The sequence below is a fragment of the Hevea brasiliensis genome, chromosome 14 (genome assembly GCF_030052815.1).
Source record: "Hevea brasiliensis isolate MT/VB/25A 57/8 chromosome 14, ASM3005281v1, whole genome shotgun sequence".
NCBI classification, from domain to species: domain Eukaryota; kingdom Viridiplantae; phylum Streptophyta; class Magnoliopsida; order Malpighiales; family Euphorbiaceae; genus Hevea; species Hevea brasiliensis.
In genome coordinates this window covers 8,702,034-8,725,613 of record NC_079506.1, presented here as the reverse complement: position 1 = coordinate 8,725,613, position 23,580 = coordinate 8,702,034, and the positions used below count along the sequence as shown (strand labels likewise).

Genomic DNA, 23,580 nt, shown 5'->3' with positions numbered 1-23,580 from the left:
AATAATGTTAAGCTAAAATTAAAAACTTAATACTTTATTTGATTGCTTGCAAATTGAAATTCTAAGATTAATTTTTAGATATAATACAAAAAATTCTTGCATACATCTAAGTATATAACATTTAATAGAAAATCAGTGTATATTAGTTCAGATAGCACATACCATAATTTTAAATAAATTTCATCATGATTAAATTCAAATATAAACAGTGTTAATATCAAATTTAATATCAGTATCTTATTTTTCTAAATAGAAATATATATATATATTGCATGTTATTTACTTAGAAGTATCACTTACTAACATTTTTTTTTCATATATAATCAGGTCTGAGTCCGAACTAGTTGAGGAAATAGTAAATGTTGTTTTGGAGAAATTAAATCACATCTTTAAAGGTAATTACGAGAATGATGATTTAGTTGGAATTGAATCTCGGGTGAAGAAAATGGAAGAATTATTATTTTCTGAATCAATAAATAATAAACGAGTTGTAGGAATTTGGGGGATGGGAGGTATTGGAAAGACAACTCTTGCTGAAGAAGTATTTCATCGAATCAAGGCTAAATTTGAGAGTCACTGCTTTGTTGCCAATGTTAGGGAAGAAATAACGAAGCAAACATCAAATGCTTTGCGAGATAAAATCTTCTGTCAATTGTTAGGAGAGAAAGATGGATATATAGGTACGCCTCGTCTAGGGGATTTCACGAGGACAAGACTTCAGAGTAAAAAAGTACTCCTCATCTTTGATGATGTAGATGATTCATATGTTTTAAAGGGTTTAGGTGGAAACCGTGATTGGTACAATAAGGGAAGTAGAATAATTATAACCAGCAGAGATAGGCAAACACTCATAAATGTTTGCCTTGAGGAGCATATATATGAGGTTAAAGAATTAATTGATCATGAAGCTCTCCATCTCTTTAGCTTATATGCCTTCAAACAAGATCATCCCAAAGAAGGATATGAGAAGCTATCGGAGATCGCAATAAGATATGCTCAAGGCAATCCGTTGGCTCTTAGAGTTTTAGGCTCTAATTTGTATAGTAAGGGTATAGAAGATTGGGAAAGTGAGTTGAAAAAATTGAAAGAAATTCCTGATTTGAACATTCAAAAAGTCCTGAGAATAAGTTATGATAATCTAGATCGTTATCAAAAAAGTATATTTCTTGATATTGCATGTTTCTTTAAGGGGGAGCCTAGAGGTCGTGTTGAGGGAATACTGGATGCTTGTGGTTTATCTGCAAGAAGTACAATAGGTCGTCTAATTGATAAATCTCTCATAACCATTTCATCATCCAATTATGTTGGTATGCATGACTTGTTGCAACAAATGGGCAAGGAAATTGCTTATGAGGAATCCAAACAACCTGGAGCAAGCATCAGGTTATGGAATTACAATGATATTTGTCGTGTATTGTCAACAGAAATGGTGAGGACTAAATTAGAGCAGTTTCTTGTTTCATTTTTCTTATATTTGAGTTCTGTAAGAACTGTAGTTCTCATATGGAATTAAGTGACAGACAATAATCTTTTGTTGTTATTTTTTTAGGGAACTCAAAATGTTGAAAGCATATTACTTAACATGTATGAGGCGAAGGATAATTTGGTGCTAAGTTCCACAGCCTTCAAGAAGATGTACACTCTTAGATTCCTCAAATTCTTCAATGTTTCTAATTCCGGACAAGGACAAGTGCTGCTTCCTAGCGGCCTTGAATTTCTACCAGAAGGGCTAAGATATCTTTACTGGGATAGATACCCTTCGAAGTATTTGCCTTTGAAGGGTTGCACAAAATATCTTGTAGAACTCCACATGCCTAGTAGCAACCTCAAAGAACTTTGGAATGGAGATGAGGCAAGAGTTACTGTGAGTATATAAAATTTAGCCACATTTTGTGAAGTTAATTAGCAACTGCTTATTTTATTGATATTTTCATTACAGGATCTTGGAAATCTGAGACTTTTAGACCTCAGCCACTCTTTTGAGCTGACCAGAGTTCCAGACTTGTCTAGCGTCCCAAATCTTGAGTTTTTACGTTTGAGTCGTTGTTTAAGTTTGATTGAGATTCCTAGCAGCATTGGCGAGTTAAAATGTCTAAAGGAACTTAATCTATCTGTTTGCTCAAAACTGCATAGTATTCCCCGAAGCATCTGCAATCTGAAATCTCTTACACTCCTTGATATCTCATGTTGTCGGAATGTCAATGGATTGCCAGAGAACATAGGGAATTTAGAATTGCTGCAGAAACTTGAAATATCTTCAAGTAGAATAAAAGCATTACCATCCTCCATCAATCAATTGAAAAATTTGGCTTCCTTAGTGTGTAGTGGCTGCGAAGGTTTGACATTGCCTCCTTTGACAGGTTTGTCCTGTTTACTGGATATGGAATTAGGTTACTGTGGTATATTAGAAATTCCCCAGAATCTTGGGTGTTTAGTGTCATTGAGATCCTTATATTTAAATGAAAGCAATTTTGAGAGTATACCTGCAAGCATTAAACAACTATCTCAGTTGGAAATACTTTCGTTAGATGGTTGCAAGAGACTTAAATTATTACCAGAGCTTCCATGCTTAAAATTGTTGCGTGCATCGGGTTGCACATCTTTGGAATCTGCATCAACTTCATTCCTTTTCACAGAACACGAAGTCAAAGATGGAACTGCAACTTTTCTTGAATTTCGTAATTGCATCAATTTGGAAAAGGAGAAAGTAATGGAGGATGTATTGGAAACGCATCTGTTGAAAGACGAGGTATGCTTCCTTTTCTCAGGTGTTACAAGGATCATCACGATAAGTTTGGATTTTATTTTTTCATAAAATAATGAATGATTTTCGTGTACAGATTGTAGAATTATGTATACCCGGGGATGAAGTGCCTCAAAGGATGAGATATAAGAACCAGAGTGGATCTTCAATCTCATTCACGCTAGATAAGCCAAACTTGATTGGTGTTTCTTTATGCCTTGTTTTTGATCCCAAAAATCATTATGTTTCTCCTGGTAGGCTTATTTGCAAAGCCCAATTCATTGATAAATCTGGACATAACAGTAAAAATTCCAATTTTGATTTCATTTATTCATGGGCGGTTCATGGGTTAGGATCAAAACATGTGTGTCTTTGGAATAAATTGTTCTACATGGAAGGCAGTTTCGTTAGGGCCTCATTTCAGTTCTGCCTTGACAAGTACCCATCCTCACTTAAATGTGTGGGTCCATATACCGAGGGTATAATTAAATGTGGGGTACATCCTATATATGTTCAAGACAATGGTGGTTGCAGAGATAAAAAGAGAAGCAGAAATCAAGAAGATGAGGAAGAAGAACCTTCTCCCCTTAGATTGAAACAAGACCAAAAACCTTACAACAGGTAAAGGAATTTCTCATAATTTATTTACTCTTTTTTTAAATATAATTTATTTACTCTTACAAAGTACTTGTAATCTTTTGCAGAACTACCACCACGGCAGAGTCTTATTAGGTGTTTGAAGGTTAGACATTAAACAATATCTTCTGTTAGACATTTAATAATAAAATTTATCTCTTCAATTTAAAATTAACCACTAAAAACTGCAACTTTGATTCAACTTTGAAATCCTGACAAGTTCGTACTATGAAAGTTCTTCAATTAAACTGCTTTTTTATTGATTGGAGAACTCATCACAACTGGTCCTATAGTGATTTTAGAGTTGAGTTTCTTGTTTATGCTGCTTGATCTTGTCTTGTAGGTCTCCTCTTTGTTGCAGATTCTGCGTTGGAGGCTTTTGTGTGCAACTTTTCTGCAGAATTTGCTGCAGCTCTCAGCACCTTTATCTGCTGTCTTTTATAATGCGACGTTGGTGCTGTCTTGTTAGTGTGTTTTATACCTTTCTTTCTATGTTTTTTCACTTAGCATACCATTGTTGGGTGTAATGGGGAAGCCTATCAATTTGGTTTAGCTAGCAACGTCCATACTATGTTTTTTTCTGAATTTCATTTATTAATAAAATTTTGCTCATAAGATATATTGTGCTGAATTATAAATTTTGAATAAACACCACAGTCAATCCATCTAAAAAATCAAAAGCATCCACAATCAAAATGAAAAAAGTCTTATATAAAGAGAATAAAACTCTTGCTAAGTGAGAGAATAAATAAGAACTAAAAGACAACATTTCCTGTCTTGGTTCGGTGTTGCAGACAACGATCTACAAGTACCTATAAAGGCCAGTTCGACATTTTTCCTATCTCCAGTTTCTTGGGCAATCCAGGACTGTGTGGTTCAATTGTACAGTAGTTTTGTTGTGATTAAACACAAACTACCAATACTATTCTTGAAGAATCCTCAAATAACCCGCTTGTTTTTGGACTCATTCCTGGGCTCGCTTTTGATTTATTGTTGGATCTACAATTGGGTTACTCTACCCCATCCATAGACTAAAGTTCCAGCAGAAGTTCATTGAGTTCTTTTATGCAAAAGAACACAGAAAGTCATCTGACCCACATTGGTATGCCTCCTCATAATGTTGAATTCCATTTATAAATATGGCAGGGACCACTGAGAGGGACTAGAAAGGATTATTTGATAGTTGAAGATCTTAGATCATATTGAAGATGCTTATCTACCTGCATGCTTTTGTATATTTCCATGTAACTGTATATATCAAATGTGCAGGATTCAAATGTTTCAGTCATGACTAGGATGCATATTGTGAGCTGAGGAATTTACAGCAAATGCATTTTAATAATGGATATCAAAAAATACATGTCATTTATGTACAAAATTACAGAAAACATGTAAAAAGCTATGCAATATACTTTGAAAGAAGTGCTAAAGAGCAATTCTGATGTCACACAGTCACGGTGATATTATTATGTGTGAACAGAGCCTGTTATTAGTATGCTATGATGGTGACATCCATTATCTGGAAAAACTAGAGTAAAAAATAGAAGATTGAATAGGAAGATGCAAAGAAAGAGCTCTATCAAATAATCTATATATTTTATTGATTCATCAGTCACCATCTTAGAAATGTCTAGCAACTTAACTCAACTCAACTCAACTAAGTCTTTATTCCAAAAATTTGGAGTCAGCTATATAGATTCGCTTTTTCCACTCTAAATGATTTTGGGTTAAATCCTCATAAATGTGTAGTGCTTCTAGGTCATGTTGTACTACTCTCCTCCTAGTCAGTTTAGGTCTACCCCTTTTTTTCTTTCTATCCTCTAACCTAATGTGCTTTACTTGTCTAACTTGAGCCTCCGTATGTCTATGCTTCACATGACCAAACCACCTCAATCTCTCTTTTCTCAACTTATCCTCAATTAGCACTACTCCTACCTTTTCTCTAATACTCTCATTACAGACTTTATCTAGTTTAGTATGGCCACTCATCCACCTTAAAATTCTCATCTCTGCAACTCTTATCTTAGATACATATGACTCATTCAGTGCCTAACATTCACTACCATATAAGATGGCCGGTCGTATGGCTGTACAGTAAAATTTTCCTTTCAACTTATTGGGAATCTTGCGATCACATAAAACTCCAGTGGCACATCTCCACTTCAACCATCCAGCTTGAATCCTATGACTAACATCCTCCTCACATTCCCCATCTACTTGAAGGACTGAGTCGAAATATTTAAAGTAATTACTTTGGGACAGTACCACTCCATCCAAAGTAACTCCTTCCCTATCACCAGTTTGGCCTTCACTGAACTTGTAATGCATGTATTCTGTCTTCGTTCTACTTAACTTGAAGCCCTTTGACTCTAAAGTACTTCTTCAAAGCTCTAGATTTCTATTGACTCCTTCTCGAGTCTCATCTATCAGAACTATATCATCCGCAAACATCATGTACCAAGGGATACTTTCTTGTATATGTTTCGTCAATTCATCTAAAACTAATATAAAAAGGTAAGGGCTTATAGCTGATCCTTGGTGTAATCCAACTGAGATCAGAAAATCTTTTGTGTCTCCTCACACTGTGCGCACAATAGTAGTTGCTCCTTCATACATATCTTTCAACACTTGTATGTACCTAATAGATACCCTCTTTTGTTCTAACACTACAAGAAAAAAGGAGATTTGAAACCGAATATTCGGTTTCAAATCAGTGAAAATCGGTTTCTAAATACATTTAGAAACCGATTTGAAACCGAAATATTCAGTTCTAAATCCGCAAGTTTCTAAATAAATTTGAAACGGAAAATGGCGTCCGTTTCAAATTCTGAAACTATTTTCAAACCACTATTCCGTTTCAAATTTAGAAACCACATATATTCGGTTTCAAATTCCGTTTTAATTTAAAAATTGATATTTTGGTTTCAATTTTTTTGAAACAGAAATTCCGTTTCAAATCGGTTTCTAAATTCTGAAACCGATCCTTGTGTTATTGGATTAGAAACGGAAAAATTCGTTTTTAATCCGTTTCAAATTACTAGTAGAAAATTTTTATTTTTTTATTTAATATATTATTTCCTGTATTGAAGCATATAATATAATATTAATTTTAAATGCTCAATATCATAATATTTATAATATCAGGCTATCAAATATCAAATATCAGTCAATATTATATATAAATATGACAGTGAAGGGTTATTACAATAATATACTGTATGGAAAAATAAAATATCATAATAACAAAAAAACAAGCTACTTGTCATCAACAAGATAATCACTCATCACCACTATCAGCCTCTCTACCATCATCTTGATGAGTCGCATGTGGAGTTGGGGTTGTAAACTGCGTACCCTGCATCATTTGTGCCATCATGTTTTGCATCATTTGTTGCATGCGCTCCTCCAGTGTCTGCTCACGTTGTCTATATCTCTCCTCCAGCATCAACTCGCGTTGTCGATCTCTCTCCTCCATTGCAACCAAACTATCCTTGAGCGTTGCAACAGTCTGATGCAATTGTTGAATCTCTTCCTCCATTGCCTCTGACTGAGCACAATAGGATGCAGTAGGAGATGATCCATGTGATGAGCTAGGGTAAAAAATTGATGCTTGAGATCCAATGCCATAAACCCTGTTCTTCTTCTCCCCCCCCCCCACAACTTGATAATATAGTGCGACCTCATCTACAATAGGAGGGTCACTGCACCCCTCTTGTGGTTGAGACGACTGCTCCTTAAGCGCCAAAAATGCATCCTGCATAAGTCAATACACATATTTTAAATTTATTTTTCTTGGCAATTGAATAAACAAACTCACTTATTCATTTTTTTCATATAATTGAAAGACATAAAATACTTGTTCACTTACCTTAATTGATTGCGCTCGTGAATCAACCATATTAGAGGTGCTTTTCCTAGTGTGGGTCTTATGGAAAAGTTCATAAGGAAAAGGTCTTCGGCCAAGCTGGGCTTCCTGAAAAGATATAATGATTTTAGTGATGTTTATAATAATGTTCGATTATTTGCTACTAATATGTAGACAGACAATAACAAAACTAATAAATATGAAATCATTACCATCCTATAGTAAATATGAAATCATTACCATTCTATCTGCGTGAGTAGCATGTGAAACTGAACCCCCTGTGTGTCTAGAGATGCCTGCCCCAACTCCCCCTATCTCACTACAACGGTTAGCAGTGAACTGATGGCTCTTGGCTTTAAACTCTGGGCTACTCCATGCCTCCTTCCATTTTTGCATTGTACTATTAGGCACGATGACCTTGGATTTTCCTTTCCTGACATTGCACATTAGGGCCTTATAGCGCTCTGCAGCCTTACGCCTCCAAGCTTCCTTTACTAGTGGAGTCACCTCTTGCCAATCAAAGTATTTCTGGTATAAAATAAATAAAAATTAAGACAGTTGTATTAGTATGATAATATTTTAGAAAAAAATTGACAGCATTTCCCCGTAATTTTGGACAATCCAGCCTAGTTTTTAGGTATTAATTGCACCTGTTAAAAACACTTCATATATTCTCAACAATAAATAACATCCACCCCAACTACAACAACTCACAACAATACATATTTTCAATATCACACAAGCTGTACATATAGATCATTTAAGCATTAATATACTTCAATTGTGTTCTTTTATATTAATTCACAAATTCTCATCACTTAAATGATATTTGTTCATAACATTCTTTTTTGAGGTTTCATAAACTATGCAAATTAGTTATCTGATAGCTAATTATATTTAAATATTTATTTTATTACTTGAAATTCATCCCAGTAAAACTCTTTTGTTTCAGGCGTGATAGTGTTCCAACAAAGGCCTCTCCGGGTCCATCCTCTCCTTGAAGATATTCTTCATCTTCTTAGCACATTCCTCAGATGGATGTAACCTGTACAAAAGAAAGACAGCAAATATATTGATTTTATGTAAATGTAGAAACACGGTACTTCAATTGCCAATGATATGTAATACCAAATCATAGATAAAGTTAATTAATTTTAAATACTTACGTGCCATTAATGAGCTTTATTCTTTTCTTTCTTCCAAATGTAGTGAGTGATAGGCCATCCATCGATGATATTGGTGCTGCCCCAACTGAATGACCTTCATGACCAGAGGTTGATCCAATTGCAGGCTCAGAAGATGGGGTAATAGGTGGTGGCGGTGGAGGTGGAGGTGTAGCTCGATGCTGTGTTGAAGCAGTAGACCCCTCTGGATCTGGTGTCGACCTCCCAGTGGATCGTGAAGGAACCTGAGGCTGACCCTGTGTAGATTGGTCTAGTTGATCATTGGGCTCATCCTGCACAAGTTGCCTTGACTGTGAATGACCCAACAAACCTCCCCTGCGACCGTTGCCTCGCATCCTACATAAATAATTGTATTAATTAGTTAGCTTCATTCAACTTATGATACATAATACAGATGAAATTAGTTAGAGTTTATACTTCAAGTTTAGAAATATGAATTCATTAAGAGAAATACCTAATTCTAATTAGTATCACTATCATATACATCATCGCATTCCTCATCACTTTCTGAGTCCAATTCAAGCTCTTCTTCATCTTCAACATCCTCTTCATTAATTTCAACTAGTACACCATTTTGATCATTCAAATATTGTTGTTGATCATCATCATCGTCAATTTGAATCAAAGGGACTTCCATTTCATCTTCTTGAAATGGTTCTTCCCGTGCAGGGGGGGTTGTGACATTCACTTGCTCAGGAAGATCAATAACAGATCTCGCTTTGATTTTGAACACAGCCCACCAATCATCCTTGTCACGTTTTAAGCTTGGATATATGGAATAATTCACCTGAGCAGCTTGGATAGCAAGAACAAATGGTTCATACCTATTGAAGGATCTTTTATGATTAATATCCACAAGTTTATATTTTGGATGAATCTTTGTTCCCACATTTGGTGTTGGATCAAACCAATCACATTTAAACAATACAGTTCTTTTGATTGGTAATCCAGGGTACTCCAATCGTAGCACTTCAATTAATTGTCCATAGTAGTCACTTTCATTAGTACTGTAATTAGTCCCCTTGATACATACCCCACTGTTCATCGTTGCCCTATGCGAACCATAACCTTTAGTGTGAAATTTATAACCATTAACTACATAACTATTGTAGCACATAACACTTCTTAATGGACCCTTTGATAGATCCTTTAAAAGCGGCTTGATATATTGTTGGAGGGATTGTGAACATATTTATTGAACCACTTATCAAATTCACGCTCTAGTTTCTCATCAACTTGTTTATCATTGATATTTGGATTGGCCATGTGTAACTCATTAACAAAAATGTTGCACACAATGAAAATAGTTAATTACATGTTTGGAATCAATAATGGCATTGCAACAATTATAATAATTGAATATTAGAAAAACTTACTCAATGTACGGTTTTACTTCTATACAATTCAACAAGATGTACATTTGTGCTACTTGAAATTCTTGTTCCGTGAGATATCTAACCTTTCCTTTTCCTAGTGGCCTACCGTAATGAGTGAAAATTGATAGATTCCCGGATGTTCATCCATATGTTCGATCGTATCATCATTGCGTGGAACCTTTCGATGCCTTGTGTTGACATGGGGTTCAAAATAATGAGCGCAGAATGACGATGCTTCTTCAACTAAGTATGCATTGCATATGGAACCTTCCACTTTGGCTTTATTTTTCACATTATTTTTTAACTTCCTAAGGTACCTGCACCATTTACTATTTAGTCACAACAAAGTTTTTATTTCTCCATGTAATGATAGTATACAACAATACATTAAACTAGTTACCTCTCAAATGGATACATCCACCGATATTGCACAGACCAAGAATCCATGCTTCATAAGCCAAATGCATCGAGATGTTCCATGGAGTCAAAGAAACTTGGAGGAATATACGCTCAAGTTTACATAATATTATAGGAATCTCTTCATTGAGTCAGTAACATGGCTTCTTCTCTAAGTGTTGTTGAAGTTAACTCTCTAAAGAAATTGCTCAATTCGGTCAATGCTCGCCACACATTTTTTGGAAGCAATTCCATAAATTCTATTGGTAGTAATCAATGCATAAAGAACTGACAATCATGGCTTTTCATCACAATCAACTTTATTTTTAGCATGTATATACACCTACCCATGGTTGAGACATAACCATCCTGGGAATCTAAGATTTTTAAGCCATTCACACAATATCGCTTTTGATTGTTTGTCTAATGTGTAACATGCTTTAGGATACTTTCTGTTGCCATATCCTCTCTAACTCAGGTCGGTGACAAAACTCTTTCAAATCTTCCCTTGATTTTGCATTGTCCTTCGTCTTCCCTTCAACATTCATCACAGTATTAAAAATATTTTCAAATACATTTTTCTCTATATGCATGACATCCAGGTTGTGGCGAAGCATGTTAGTACTCCAATATGGCAAATCCCAAAAAATGCTCCGTCTCTTCCAACCCGTGTTTTTTGCTTTGCAACTGTTATTCTCATCTGCACCCATATCTGTGACACACATTAATCCTAGATGTTCTATTTGTTCTAAAATTTCCTCACCAGATAGAATGGGGGGAGCACTTTTTGTAACTGTCTTGTTCTTTCTAAAAGTAATTTTATTCCGTCTGAAAGGATGGTTAGCTAGTAAGAATTTACGGTGATTGTCAAACCATGATTGTTTACCACCTTTTGTCAATGTGAATGCATCTGACTCGCCCCTACAATATGGACAAGCAGTCTTGCTCTTTGTGCTCCAACTGGATAACATTGAATATGCAGGGAAATCACTTATTGTCCATAATAACGCAACCCTCATATTAAAATTATTCTTCTTTGATGCATCATATGTCTCAACTCCAACTTCCCACAACTGTTTCAACTCTGCAATAAGGGGCTGTAAGTACACATCCAATTTGTCTTTTGGGTTTCTCGGACCAGGAACTATTACCGTTAGGAACATATACTCTTCCTTCATACATAACCAAGGAGGCAAATTGTAAGGAGTGACAATGACTGGCCAAGATGAATATTGTTGTCCAGACTGACCGAATGGTTGAAACCCATCGGTGCACAGTCCTAGCCTTACATTCCGAACCTCAGCAGCAAATGAAGGATGTGTTTTATTAAAATGCTTCCATGCAGTTGCATCTGAACAATGACGCATTACCCCATCTTCATGGTCATGCTCAGCGTGCCATCTCATTTCTTTTGCTGTTGCATTCGAAGCATATAATCTTTGCAATCTCTGTGTGAGAGGAAAGTAGTACATTTGCTTATGTGGGACATAGGTTTGAAAATTAGAAGAGCCTCGACTATGTCGTTTGAACCGTGGATGGTCACAAAACTTGCAATTCGTTAACTCACTATCTTCAGCCCAATATAACATACATCCATTAGTACAACAATGAATCTTCTCAACAGGTAGGCCCAATGCTTGGACCAACTTCTTCGTACTGTAAAAGTTTTCAGTCATTAAATTTTCATCCGGTAACACCTCTTTCATAAGTTGACAAATGTCATCAAAACACTTTTCTGACAAATGATGTTCTGCCTTGATGTTCAACATCCTTGCAACAACTGAGAGCTGCGAATGGCTTTCACAACCTGGCCACACCTCTTGATTAGCAGCTTGTAACATGTCATACAATTTTTGAGCTGATGGATTTGGAGGCTCCTCCATTACATCCTGAAAGAAATTAGGACCTGCTGCATCCATTACCATTTGCTCATATGTATTGCTTGTGCTATTATCAACCTCTTGAACAGACTCCGCTATCATAACATTTATGTTTTGACTATCAATATTACTTGTGCGGGGTTCCCCATGTAGAATCCATTTATAATAATATGACACAAATCCATGCTTCATCAAATGTAACCGAATTGTATTCTCATCAACATAATTACGATTCTGACACTTTCGATGATTACATGGACACTTCAGTTTATCCCCATCCATCCACTCTGGATGTTGCTTAGCAAATGTTATGAATTGTTCAATACCTTCTATGAATTATGAGGTCAATAGGCCATCTTTTAACCTAGCATACATCCATCTCCGATCTGATCCCATTTTGCTAATAGCTGTGTAATAATTAAGTGAATATTAGTAATGATATGTCAGATATCAGAATTACATCATATCCCCAATCATGCGTTGAAAGGTAAGGCCCTAACCCAATTAGAATTGTATCATTTCTACCAATAACAGACAGATAATGACATGTTATATATTTGTAAAAATTTCGGCAGCATCTCCCATTAGTTCTCCAAGTGCACAACATAAAGGCTGCACCCAGAGAACAATGAGAGATGTTACGAAATTTCTACAAATATATAATACATATTTATATCCATCCTATTCCTATTTAGAGTATACAATTCCAATTTGTCCAATAGGACAATCCATTGTCCACTGACATTAATTGTCAGTAGGACATTGGACGGGTTTTCTAAGGTTATTATGTGACAAATTTGATAAAAAAAAAAAAAGAAACTATTAAGATATATAGAAAATCTAGAATAGTGTCCAACAATAGAAAAAATTATCACCTCAAAAATTGATATGCATGCATTTACAAATCAAAATGCCATATTAAAATATTACTTACCTGTGTGATACTGAAAGCAAGGGACAAAATAACGAGAGATAGTGACCAAAAGAGAGTGAGACAGACTATAGTTCCAAAAAAAAAAAAAGAAGAAATTATGTTAGTAAATTCTTGTATAAAATTTAACACCCAAAAGTAAATAAATAAATAAATAACTACACTATATGGCATAATAGTATAAAATTAAAAAACATAATAAAATAATTAATTTAAAAATTAAGAGTGTTACAATTCATTCATTCAAGCCCTACAGGAACACGTGGATCCAGGGAACAGATATTGGAGTTTTTTTTTTATTATTTTTTTATTTTACAATTTCTTGCAACTTCTGGCTTCATGTGCAATTGATAATGGTTAAGTTTAGAATTTAGATTTCTATAAATAATTATATTATTTTACACATCAAAATAATTAATTAAGTCAATATTACAATCTAACCACTTATATTTATCTCTTTTATGTTTATTTTTTTTCTAAAATAGAATTTATAATCTCAATAACCCCTTGCAAGTGTAACTATATTATTGTCACTTGATAATTAATTTGTATTTTTAATTAAATATGAGTTTAATTATATAATCCAAACTCTAATACTATATTAAATTTAGAGACAGTATTAATTAAATTATGATTTAATTCATTTTAATTTGAACTTATATAAATAATTAATTTACTTTATCCATCAAAATGACTAATTAAATCAATATTACAATTTAATTATCTATATTTACCCTTTCATATTTATATTTTTTCAAAATGTGAAATTCATAATCCCAATAGTAATAATAAACTTGCTTACTTATAGCTCTTGTTTTGAAGAGCATGATCTCATCAAGTGGCCCAAGCTAGCTTGGCATGTTTAACTTTGAATTTTGATGGATGAGGACGTTTTGATATGAAAGCTAACTGCAACTAATTGAATCCCTCTCTCTTTATCAGATTTTGATGAAGCAAGGAAAATCATGACATCTATATATATATATATAATTGTAATGACCAGCTTTCAGATGGGCAATTAAATACAATTAGAACGTTTCAAACATATTAATTATAAAGAGAAATAATGAGTTAATAGTTTAGTGATGGTGAAGTTAATGTCATTATTTTTCTGAGTCCCATCTCATCCCATGATGGCTAAATTATTTTGGCTGTTTATCAGTCCCCACCTGCAACTGCAAGCCAGTCAGCCATCCATCACTAGCAGAACATCTAAGATGAGTTGCAAATTTTGGCATAGCTAGCAAGCAGACTATCCAACTTCCCAATCCATGCCCAAAAAAAAACATCGTTGGACACTTGGACGACCATAATTTTCATAAGCAAAACCAATGTGGCCATTGGCCACGCCTATAAATGCAACTGTCTGAAAGATACTAAAATTGTTTATAAATTTAAATGAATCTCATTCAAGCAAAAACACAAACACCTACAGAGCAATACTGTACAAGCAAGAAAAATAACTTCCATTAAAAAAAAAATAGAGAATGATGATTTGCACAGATAGAGAAATCGCGGGCGTTGTTAATGCATGCAAAGACCAAAAACTACAGAAATTAGAGGTACCCATCAAACATATTTGTGCAGCAAGCTCAAAAAAGGTGTAAAAATACCATTCAACAAAAAAGCGTCAGATAACACCAAAGAAGGAACATTTTGGTTTCTTCAAGACTTCAACTACAAGCAGATTTAGAAGGACAACAAGAAATTTTTGCCTTGCAGGAAATTGCACTTATTACTTCAGCTAATCAATTAACAAATTCTCATTTCACATTAAATTATATCAGTAAGATTGAGTTTTGCTTATGTTTAAGCCAAACAGAAAAAGGCCCAGCACCATTAACTGAAGCCAAACTCACCAGCCATCTAGAGGGACTCTGGCATGAAACACAAGCATAGTAGTTGGGCAAGACCTGGAATAATTCTTGAAAATGGCTAATTTTGGATTCTATCAATAACAATATTTGAAAAGCAAGATTTTTTTTTAATTCTTCGTTACTAATGAAAATTTTCTAACCCTAATAACCCATATTCATTCGGCATCAATTATTCTGTCCAAGATTTTTCTTTTCAATTCTTTATTACAAATTAAAATTTTCTAACCCCAAGAACCCATATTCCTTTGGCTTCAATTGTTTAGTCCCATTTTTTTTTTTTTCTAATTCTTTATCACAAATGAAAATTTTTTAACCTCAATAACCCACATTCCATCGGCAATTGTTCAATCCCACTAATGTGCAAAATGCTTAGTAAATGAAAAAAATAAGTCTGCAGCAAGATAAACTCACCTTAGTTCTGGAGCGAATGAGCTGCTGGAGAGCGACTTAATCACGAGAACGAGCCAAATCTGTTAAGAATGAGCTAGATTACTGAGAACGATTCTGTGTTGAGATTGATGAAACCGAAGAAGAAGCGACCGAAGAGAACTGTAGGAATGAGGTGAAGTTCTCATCCGATGAGAAATGGCCGAAGAGAAGCGGTCGAACAGAGAAGAAGCGGAGAACTTGATGAATGATGGAAGGGAGGACTGTCGACTGTGTGGCTAGGGCTAACAAATATTTATTATTAATTTTATTTAATTATAATTGAAATTTATTATTTTTATTTAAAATATATTAACTTTTATATTATTAATTAGTTTGTACAAAAATAAAAATAAAAGACTTATAAAAAGAAAAGGTTTAGATTAATTTGGAAATTTTTATTGCTTTATGATTTAATAGTCTAAAATTAAAGGCTAAGATTAATTTTTGCATTTTTCATTTTTTTTAACTAAAATTAAATCGAAATCATAAAGTTGAAATATAAGTGAAATTAAAATAAAAATTAAAATTCAATTAAAAATAAGATTAAGTAAAGTTAAAAATTAAACTCAAATTATAAAATTAAATTAAAAATTATATTAGAATTAAGTAAATACCCTAACTTTTGAAACCGAAAGCAATCAGTTTCTAAATATAAGAAATTAGAAACCGATCAAAGTTGATTTCTAATTTGGCCTTTAAATTTAATAAGTAAAATATTAACTTTAGAAACCGAAATATATTGGTTTCTAAATATAAGGAATTAGAAACTGACCAAAATCGGTTTCTAATTTGAGCTTCAAATTTAATAAGTAAAATACTTTAACTTTAGAAACCGAAAGTAATCGGTTTCTAAATACGATGAATTAGAAACCGACCAAAATCGGTTTCTAATATGGACTTAAAATTCAACAAACAAAATGGCTTAATATTTGAAACCGAAATCAATCGGTTTCTAACGATAAGGAATTAGAAACCGAATAAAATCGGTTTCTAATTTGACTTAAAATTCAATGAACAAAATACCTTAATTTTTGAAACTGAAATAAATTGGTTTCTAAATATAAGGAATTAGAAACTGATCAAAATCGGTTTCTAATTTGAGAGTCAAATTTAATAAGTAAAATACCTTAACTTTAGAAACCGAAAGCAATCGGTTTCTAAAAACAATGAATTAGAAACCGACAAAAATCGGTTTCTAATATAGACTTAAAATTCAACAAACAAAATAGCTTAATATTTGAAACCAAAATCAATCGGTTTCTAATGATAAGGAATTAGAAACCGACTAAAATCGGTTTCTAATTTGACTTAAAATTCAATAAACAAAAGAGCTTAATTTTTGAAACCGAAATAAATCGGTTTCTAATTATAAGGAATTAGATATCACTAAGTAAAATACCTTAACTTTTGAAACTGAAAATCATCGGTTTCTAAATATAAATAAATTGAAACCGACAAAAATCAGTTTCTAATTTGGTCCTTAAATTCAATAAATAGTATACCTCACCTTTTGAAACCGAAAGAAATCAGTTTCTAAATATAAAGAATTAGAAACCGACCGAAATTGGTTTCAGATATCAGTTTCTAAGCGATTTCTAAACGGACATTTAATTTACCGCCAAATTTCAGCACATGCTTTAGAAACGGATAATTTTCCGTTTCTAATTTCGGTTTTAAATCCGTTGCTAATCGGTTTCTAATATATTTGATTCATATTGTTCAATTTCCATTTCAAAATCCGTTTCAAATTACAAACCGATATAAATCCGTTTCAAATTACAAACCGATATAAATCCGTTTCTAATTTCAGTTTCTATTCTGGCAAATTCTTGTAGTGTAACACTCTCCATAAGACATCTGTTAGAACATTATCATAAGCCTTCTCCAAATCAATAAAAACCATTTATAGATCTTTTTTCACATCTCTATATTTCTCCATCAAGCTTCTAATGAGAAAGATCGCTTCTATAGTTGAACGACCGGGCATAAAGCCAAATTAATTGGGAGAGATAGAAGTATCATGATGTAGTCGATGCTCCACAACTCTCTCCCACAACTTCATAATATGGCTCATGAGTTTAATTCTCCTATAGTTTGAGCAACTCTGTATGTTTTCTTTATTTTTAAAAATAGGTACTAAAATACTCCTCCTCCATTAATCAAACATTTTCTTTGAGTTTAGAATCTTATTAAATAATTTAGTTAACCATGCCACTCCAATATCTCCCAAACACTTTCACAGTTCAATTGGTATTCCATCGGATTCACAGGCTTTACCCACTTTCATTCTCTTAAGTGCTTCCTTCACTTTTAAAGATCTAATCCTTCTAGTATAATTCACATTCTTTTCTATTGTTCTATAGTCTATGTTCACGCTATTACAAATTTGACTATTGTTAAAGAGATCATCAAAATAATTTCTCCATCTTTCTTTAATATCCTCATCTTTCACCAATATTTTTCCTTCTTTATCCTTAATGCACCTAACTTGATTGAGATCTTTACATTTCTTTTCTCTTCTCCTTGCTAATCTATAAATATATTTCTCCCATTCCTTAGTTCCAAGTTTCTCATATAACTTTTCAAAGGCTTGCGCTCTTACTTGACTAACTGCTTTTTTGGCATTTTTCTTTGCTATCTTGTACTGTTCATATGCCTCATTATTATCACATTTAGGTAATTTCTTATACCATTCCTTCTTTCTCTTCACTGCCTTTTGTACTTCCTCATTCCACCACCATCTCTCTTTTGAGGGTGGTCCATGTCCTCTATACTCTCCAAGTACTTTTCTAGCTACTTCTCTAATCTTTGATGCAATCTGTAGCCACATATCATTGGCCTCCATATCCAGCTTTCATGCTTCGGACTTGAGAAGCTCATTTTTGAACTTCATTTGCCTTACTCCTTTGAACTCCCACCACTTTGTTCAAGCTACCCTATTTCTTTTGACCTTACTTAAATTGTTCCTAAACTTGACATCCAAGACCATTAACTAATGTTGACTTTTTAAAGCCTCTCCTGGAATGACCTTACAATCCTTGCATAGAGCTCTTTTTATTTTCCTGGTTGAGAGGAAGTCAATTTGGCTTCTATGTTGCCCACTTTTGAAAGTCTCTAAATGTGACTCTCTTTTCATAAAGTCTTGGTTCGATGTTGTAGACAACGATCTACAAGTACCTATAAAGGCTAGTTCGACATTTTTCCTGTCTCCAATTTCTTGGGCAATCCAGGATTGTGTGGTTCAATTATACAGCAATTTTGTTGTGATTAAACACAAACTACCAATCCTATTCTTGAAGAATCCTCAAATAACCCGCTTGTTTTTGGACTCATTCCTGGACTTGCTTTTGATTTATTGTTGGATCTACAACTGGGTTACTCTACCCCAGCCATAGACTAAAGTTCCTGCAGAAGTTCATTGAGTTCTTTTATGCAAAAGAACACAAAAAGTCATCTGTCCCACGTTGGTATGCCTCCTCATAATGTTGAATTCCATTTATAAATATAGCAGGTACCACTGAGAGGGACTAGAAAAGATTATTTGATAGTTGAAGATGTTAGATCATATTGAAGATGCTTATCTACCCGCATGCTTTTGTATATTTCCATGTACCTGTATATATGAAGTGTGCAGCATTCAAATGTTTCAGTCATGACTAGGATGAATATTGTGAGCTGAGGAATTTACAGCAAATGAATTTTAACAAATGGATATCAAAAAATACATGTCATTTATGTACAAAATTACAGAAAACATGCAAAAAGCTATGCAATATACTTTGAAAGAAGTGCTACAGAGCAATTCTGATGTCACACAGTCACGGTGATATTATTATGTGTGAACAGAGCCTGTTATTTGTATGCTATGATGGTGACATCCATTATCTGGAAAAACTAGAGTAAAAAAAAGAAGGTTGAATTAGGAAGATGCAAAGAAAGAACTCTATCAAATAATCTATATATTTTATTGATTCATCAGTCACCATCATAGAAATGTCTAGCCACTACCAGTAAATTTTTTTTTTTTTTTTTTTTTTTTAAAAGGCAAAATCTTATGAAAATTTATCCACCTGCCTAAACCACTGTCAATGCAATGTCTATTTCCAGTCAACAAACATTATCTATGCATTAGGCCACCTACTCATGCCTCAGTTTTCAAGCATCATGTACACTCCACGTCCCTTGCTTATCAGTTTAATACCAATAATTAGTAATTAACAATATCACATGCGCCACCATTCCTCCCCCTGGAACAGAATTGTTAGTTGATCAATTGTTCCAAAAATATAAGATTAGAAATGTGAGAAAAATCTTTTATCTCGTTCATATTTTAATACAAACCTTTCATGTACAGTCAAAATTTAGAGTTCTCGTGACATTGAAGAAAGGGTGTAATTTATTTCAGTCTTCATATAAAGCCTCTTCGCATGCGAATGACAAACATTCAAGTCTATGGGATGGTGCATGGATGGGGCTATCCAATTGGCCTAGACAAGCATTTCCTCAAGTCCATTAACACAAGCTATGAAGTATCAATACATTGCTCATAAAATATTAATAATTTCATGTCAGTGAAGAGAAGAAGAAGAAGAAGAAGAAGACAATAAAAGGATCCAATGATCTCATCAGGATAAAATAAGCTCCGTTTGTATGCTTGAAAGACAACAATGACTATGAAATAGACGACAATGACTGTGACGATAAAATAATCTCTTATTTTACTATTGAATTTCATTTATTGATTTTCACTTATTGCTCTATGAGCAATGAATTCTAAAGTCTTTGTTGCATTTATCTCCTTCATTTTTTCCATATATCTGTGTGTGCAACAAAATTACAAACAAATTCAATTCGAGAACTAGAGAAGTGAAGTTCTCAGCAAACACACACAGGACAAGAATTAGAGAAGCAATACAAGCAAGCAGATAATGCAAACCAAGATATTGTTGCTTTGCATTAAAAACAATTACTCACTGACTAGTGAGTAGTCTGCAGCTTTGTTGGTCAGATGCAGAACTGGAATTTAAAGCAGATATAAATGGCAGATCCCAAGGATTCCTTTCAGTGTACCTCTCTGTTTGTTCTGGGCATGAAAATTCCCACCCACCTATTTCTTAAAGTTTTATATGGCTGCACTTATATTATTGTTTTTAGGCTTACTTTTTTTAAGAGATTTTTTTTAAGGTTTTCATTTGTTATAATTCTATTGCCTTATTTAATATTTAATTTAACTTAAAATTTTTATAAATTGAATGGTTAATTTTTTTTAATTATTTGCTTATAAATGAATTTCTAAACGAAAATCATAAAAATAAATTTACCATTCTGATTTAAAATAATCTTATTTCATCATGACATACTTAATTTTCAAGACTAATTAATTAAATTTTTGATTAAGATAAAATTATCTTTCATTACAGCCTCTTGAAAATTTTGAAAGTGATGGACCTCAGCAACTATAAGGACATGATCAGAATTTCAGACTTATCTAATGCCACAAATATTGAGTTTTCATATTTAAAGGGATGAAAAAGTTTGAAAGGCATTTTTTAATATCATAAGGCTACATTAGTCTCATTAGAGAGATGAGTGAGGGGAAAAAAATTTTAGAGCTTCTTTCCAACGGATATCAAATGGTTAACCCTAAAATAATGGATTACTTATTGGGTTGACAAAAATGAGTAGAAATCCAAAAATTAAAAAACTTTTAACAATAATGGCTAAAATTACAGATATTGTAGCAAACAAACTCACAGCTTCAAGCTTCAAAACTTCAATTTCTTCTCTCTGTTAACCGTCCGTCGACTACAATTGTGATTACAGAAGGGCTTATCGACCGCTGGAGGAAGTGAGTAAGAGGCGAGGAAGTGCGATTGACGCCGGGAATGTCATGGTTGGCGACGGACAGTCGCTGTCCGCCCTCTTCCCCCCTTTATTTTCGCATCCTTGGTGAAAAGAACAAGGCTGAATTCAAGGCAAGGAAGGGTTTCTAACTAACTACAGCCGTAACTAATCTGCTGTTAGATCTGTTGAGAAATGCGGGAATCCATCTCTTGCTCTGCTTTAGATCTTTCCAGCACGCACCGTTTTACTTATGCTTCTCCGCACCGTTTCTTCATTTTGCATTGTCAGCTCAGTTCTTTTCTTTAACTTACTTCCATTCATTTTCTATACGCTGCGTTTAATAATAAATACTTATCATTAATCCATTAGTTTTGTTTCTTAGAATTTTTGTTAAATTTGAAGCATTCTGAGTATGCATGAAGATATATAGAAAATTCATTTTTCATATGTATTTAAAATTAAATTTTACTATTTTTTTTCTATTTATATTTATCTTTATCCCTTTCCTTGTTCTTTAAACTTCGGCTCTTCTGTTTTCTCTCTGCTAATAGAGACATTTTGCACATTATTATATTTTTCTTTGGATACAAGTAAGAGTGGAAATCATCCAAAGAGAAACAACCAAGTCAAGTTATCGAAATAGCACGTTATTACATTTAATCTAATATTTTTAATTTTAATTTATAATAAACATGAAATGAATAATATAGGTGAATTTTCTTTGTAATTTGAATGGGTCAAAATTTGTCCACTATCATTTAATAAATAAATAAATATAAAATATTCTAATAAATGTGAAACGGTTGAAATATATAGGGTGGAATACTCTATGCAATGCAGGCGGAAGAAAAAGTTCAATCAAGAATGGACAATCGTTGTTTACACTTTAAGGGAAGTTGTATAAAATGGCTCCATGTGCCGGCAGGGACCTTGTTTTGGCGTATTGAGATCCGATTGCAAAGGCAAAAGTTGGTGTATTGAGAAACTTGCCATGGTGATTTTGTGATGGGGTGTGTTAATGTCCCTATGCGTTTCATTAATATCATAAAAATAAAATTCTTTAAAATATGCAATTCATGCTCTATCCATCAAAATATACATACTTTTATTTTAACATAATTTAACAACATATTGTGAATATAATTAAAGTAATAAATTTTATTTTATATTTTCCTAAACTACTCTTCATTCATATTAATCCACTAAAAAATTAATTATTTTTATGAATTTTAATATTACATTTTTAATTTATTTGTTTTTAATTAAAATTAGATCTTTAAATTTCCCAATTTTAAAAATGACTCCATCAATATTATTTTGTTTGTTTTTCCCCTTATCAATATTATTAATTTAAAGCTTATAGATATTGACAAAGTGATATCTTTCTTTAATTTGTTTCTATTGTGTAGCTATTTTAATATCTGCATAGTTTCAAATCTATGACTTTGTACCTTTTTGTAGCTAATTACTATGTTGACCTGTCCCTGGTGCTAGTGGTTCCTTCAGTTTATTTTCCTTCACAGAAAGTGCATATGGTGTTTCCAGTTATCTTCATTTTCGTTCTTTGTTTTATTTACATCATTTCTACTTTGTCTCAGAATAGTTTGCCAAATTATTAATCTATAGTGTTGTTGCTCTCTTTACCAGCTTCAAACTCAGTTGCACGACCCTTCTTTTATCACTTATCATGGCTTCTACTTCTTCAACCAGTCCCAGCTATGATGTTTTTATTAGCTATAGAGGCAAAGATATTCGAGATGGTTTTGTCTCCCATCTCTTTAATGCTTTCCAGCAAAAACAAATCAATACCTTCTTGGATGAAAACCTTTGTAAAGGAGAAGAGATCTCACCAGTTCTCTTGGCAACAATTGAAGAATCATATGTCTCAGTGATGATTTTCTCTGAAAATTATGCCGATTCCTAATGGTGCTTGAATGAGCTTGTGAAGATACTTGAATGTAGGAAAACATCAGGATAAATAGTACTACCAGTTTGTTATTTTTGTGGCTTGAATTTTGAATATATTTTTCATGGATTCGAATTGTGACCCGACCAGAAAGTTTCGCGCTGCGACCCGATTGGGATAAAAAGTGAGATCTGTGGTGGTAGCGGAGGGCATAGGCCGCGGTATGGACCAGTATAAATATTGTAATATTCTATCCTTTACAAAAAAGTTATGAGATATTCGGGAAACACATTGGGATTAGGGTTTGAGAGTTCTGATTGATTGTATCTTGCTCTTTTCATCATAGTGGAACTTTTTCTCTTGTCTTGCCCGTGGACGTAGACTTTACGGTTGAACCACGTTAAATCTTGTGTTATTCTTTTTCTCTTTTCAATACTGTGTGATTGTGCGATTTGTGTGTGTGCCTTAGATTTGCGTGCTTATTATAACAAACTGGTATCAAAGCTTTGTGCG

The 23,580-nt window shown here is 33.5% G+C and overlaps 3 protein-coding genes across 7 annotated transcripts in view; 1 reads left to right on the top strand and 2 right to left on the bottom strand.

Annotated features, from left to right (window-relative positions):
* LOC131172662 (disease resistance protein RUN1-like) overlaps positions 1-23,192 on the top strand; it is a 52,962-nt gene extending 29,770 nt beyond the window's left edge. For 2 of the 5 annotated variants that reach the window (XM_058134109.1, XM_058134110.1), the window contains exons 2-6: positions 328-1,429; positions 1,550-1,864; positions 1,940-2,749; positions 2,841-3,364; positions 22,809-23,192. In XM_058134109.1, the coding sequence (XP_057990092.1) occupies positions 328-1,429; positions 1,550-1,864; positions 1,940-2,749; positions 2,841-3,364; positions 22,809-23,085 (3,028 nt within the window). In that variant the 3' untranslated portion in view covers positions 23,086-23,192. Of the gene's footprint in view, positions 1-327; positions 1,430-1,549; positions 1,865-1,939; positions 2,750-2,840; positions 3,365-3,447; positions 3,486-3,722; positions 3,999-21,977; positions 22,044-22,808 lie in introns of those variants that run through there. The other 3 variants (XM_058134111.1, XM_058134113.1, XM_058134112.1) reach the window with 3 other exon arrangements.
* LOC110666170 (uncharacterized) lies at positions 6,370-7,844 on the bottom strand. The gene is made up of 3 exons (XM_058134141.1): positions 7,485-7,844; positions 7,248-7,352; positions 6,370-7,133 (listed from the first exon to the last, which is right to left on the bottom strand). Exons 1-3 carry the CDS (start codon positions 7,689-7,691, stop codon positions 6,657-6,659), a joined length of 789 nt encoding a protein of 262 aa, XP_057990124.1. The 5' UTR covers positions 7,692-7,844; the 3' UTR covers positions 6,370-6,656.
* LOC110642070 (uncharacterized) lies at positions 16,852-21,474 on the bottom strand. The gene is made up of 2 exons (XM_058134148.1): positions 21,072-21,474; positions 16,852-18,930 (listed from the first exon to the last, which is right to left on the bottom strand). Exon 2 carries the CDS (start codon positions 18,160-18,162, stop codon positions 17,554-17,556), a length of 609 nt encoding a protein of 202 aa, XP_057990131.1. The 5' UTR covers positions 18,163-18,930; positions 21,072-21,474; the 3' UTR covers positions 16,852-17,553.
* Positions 23,193-23,580: the final 388 nt, after the last annotated feature.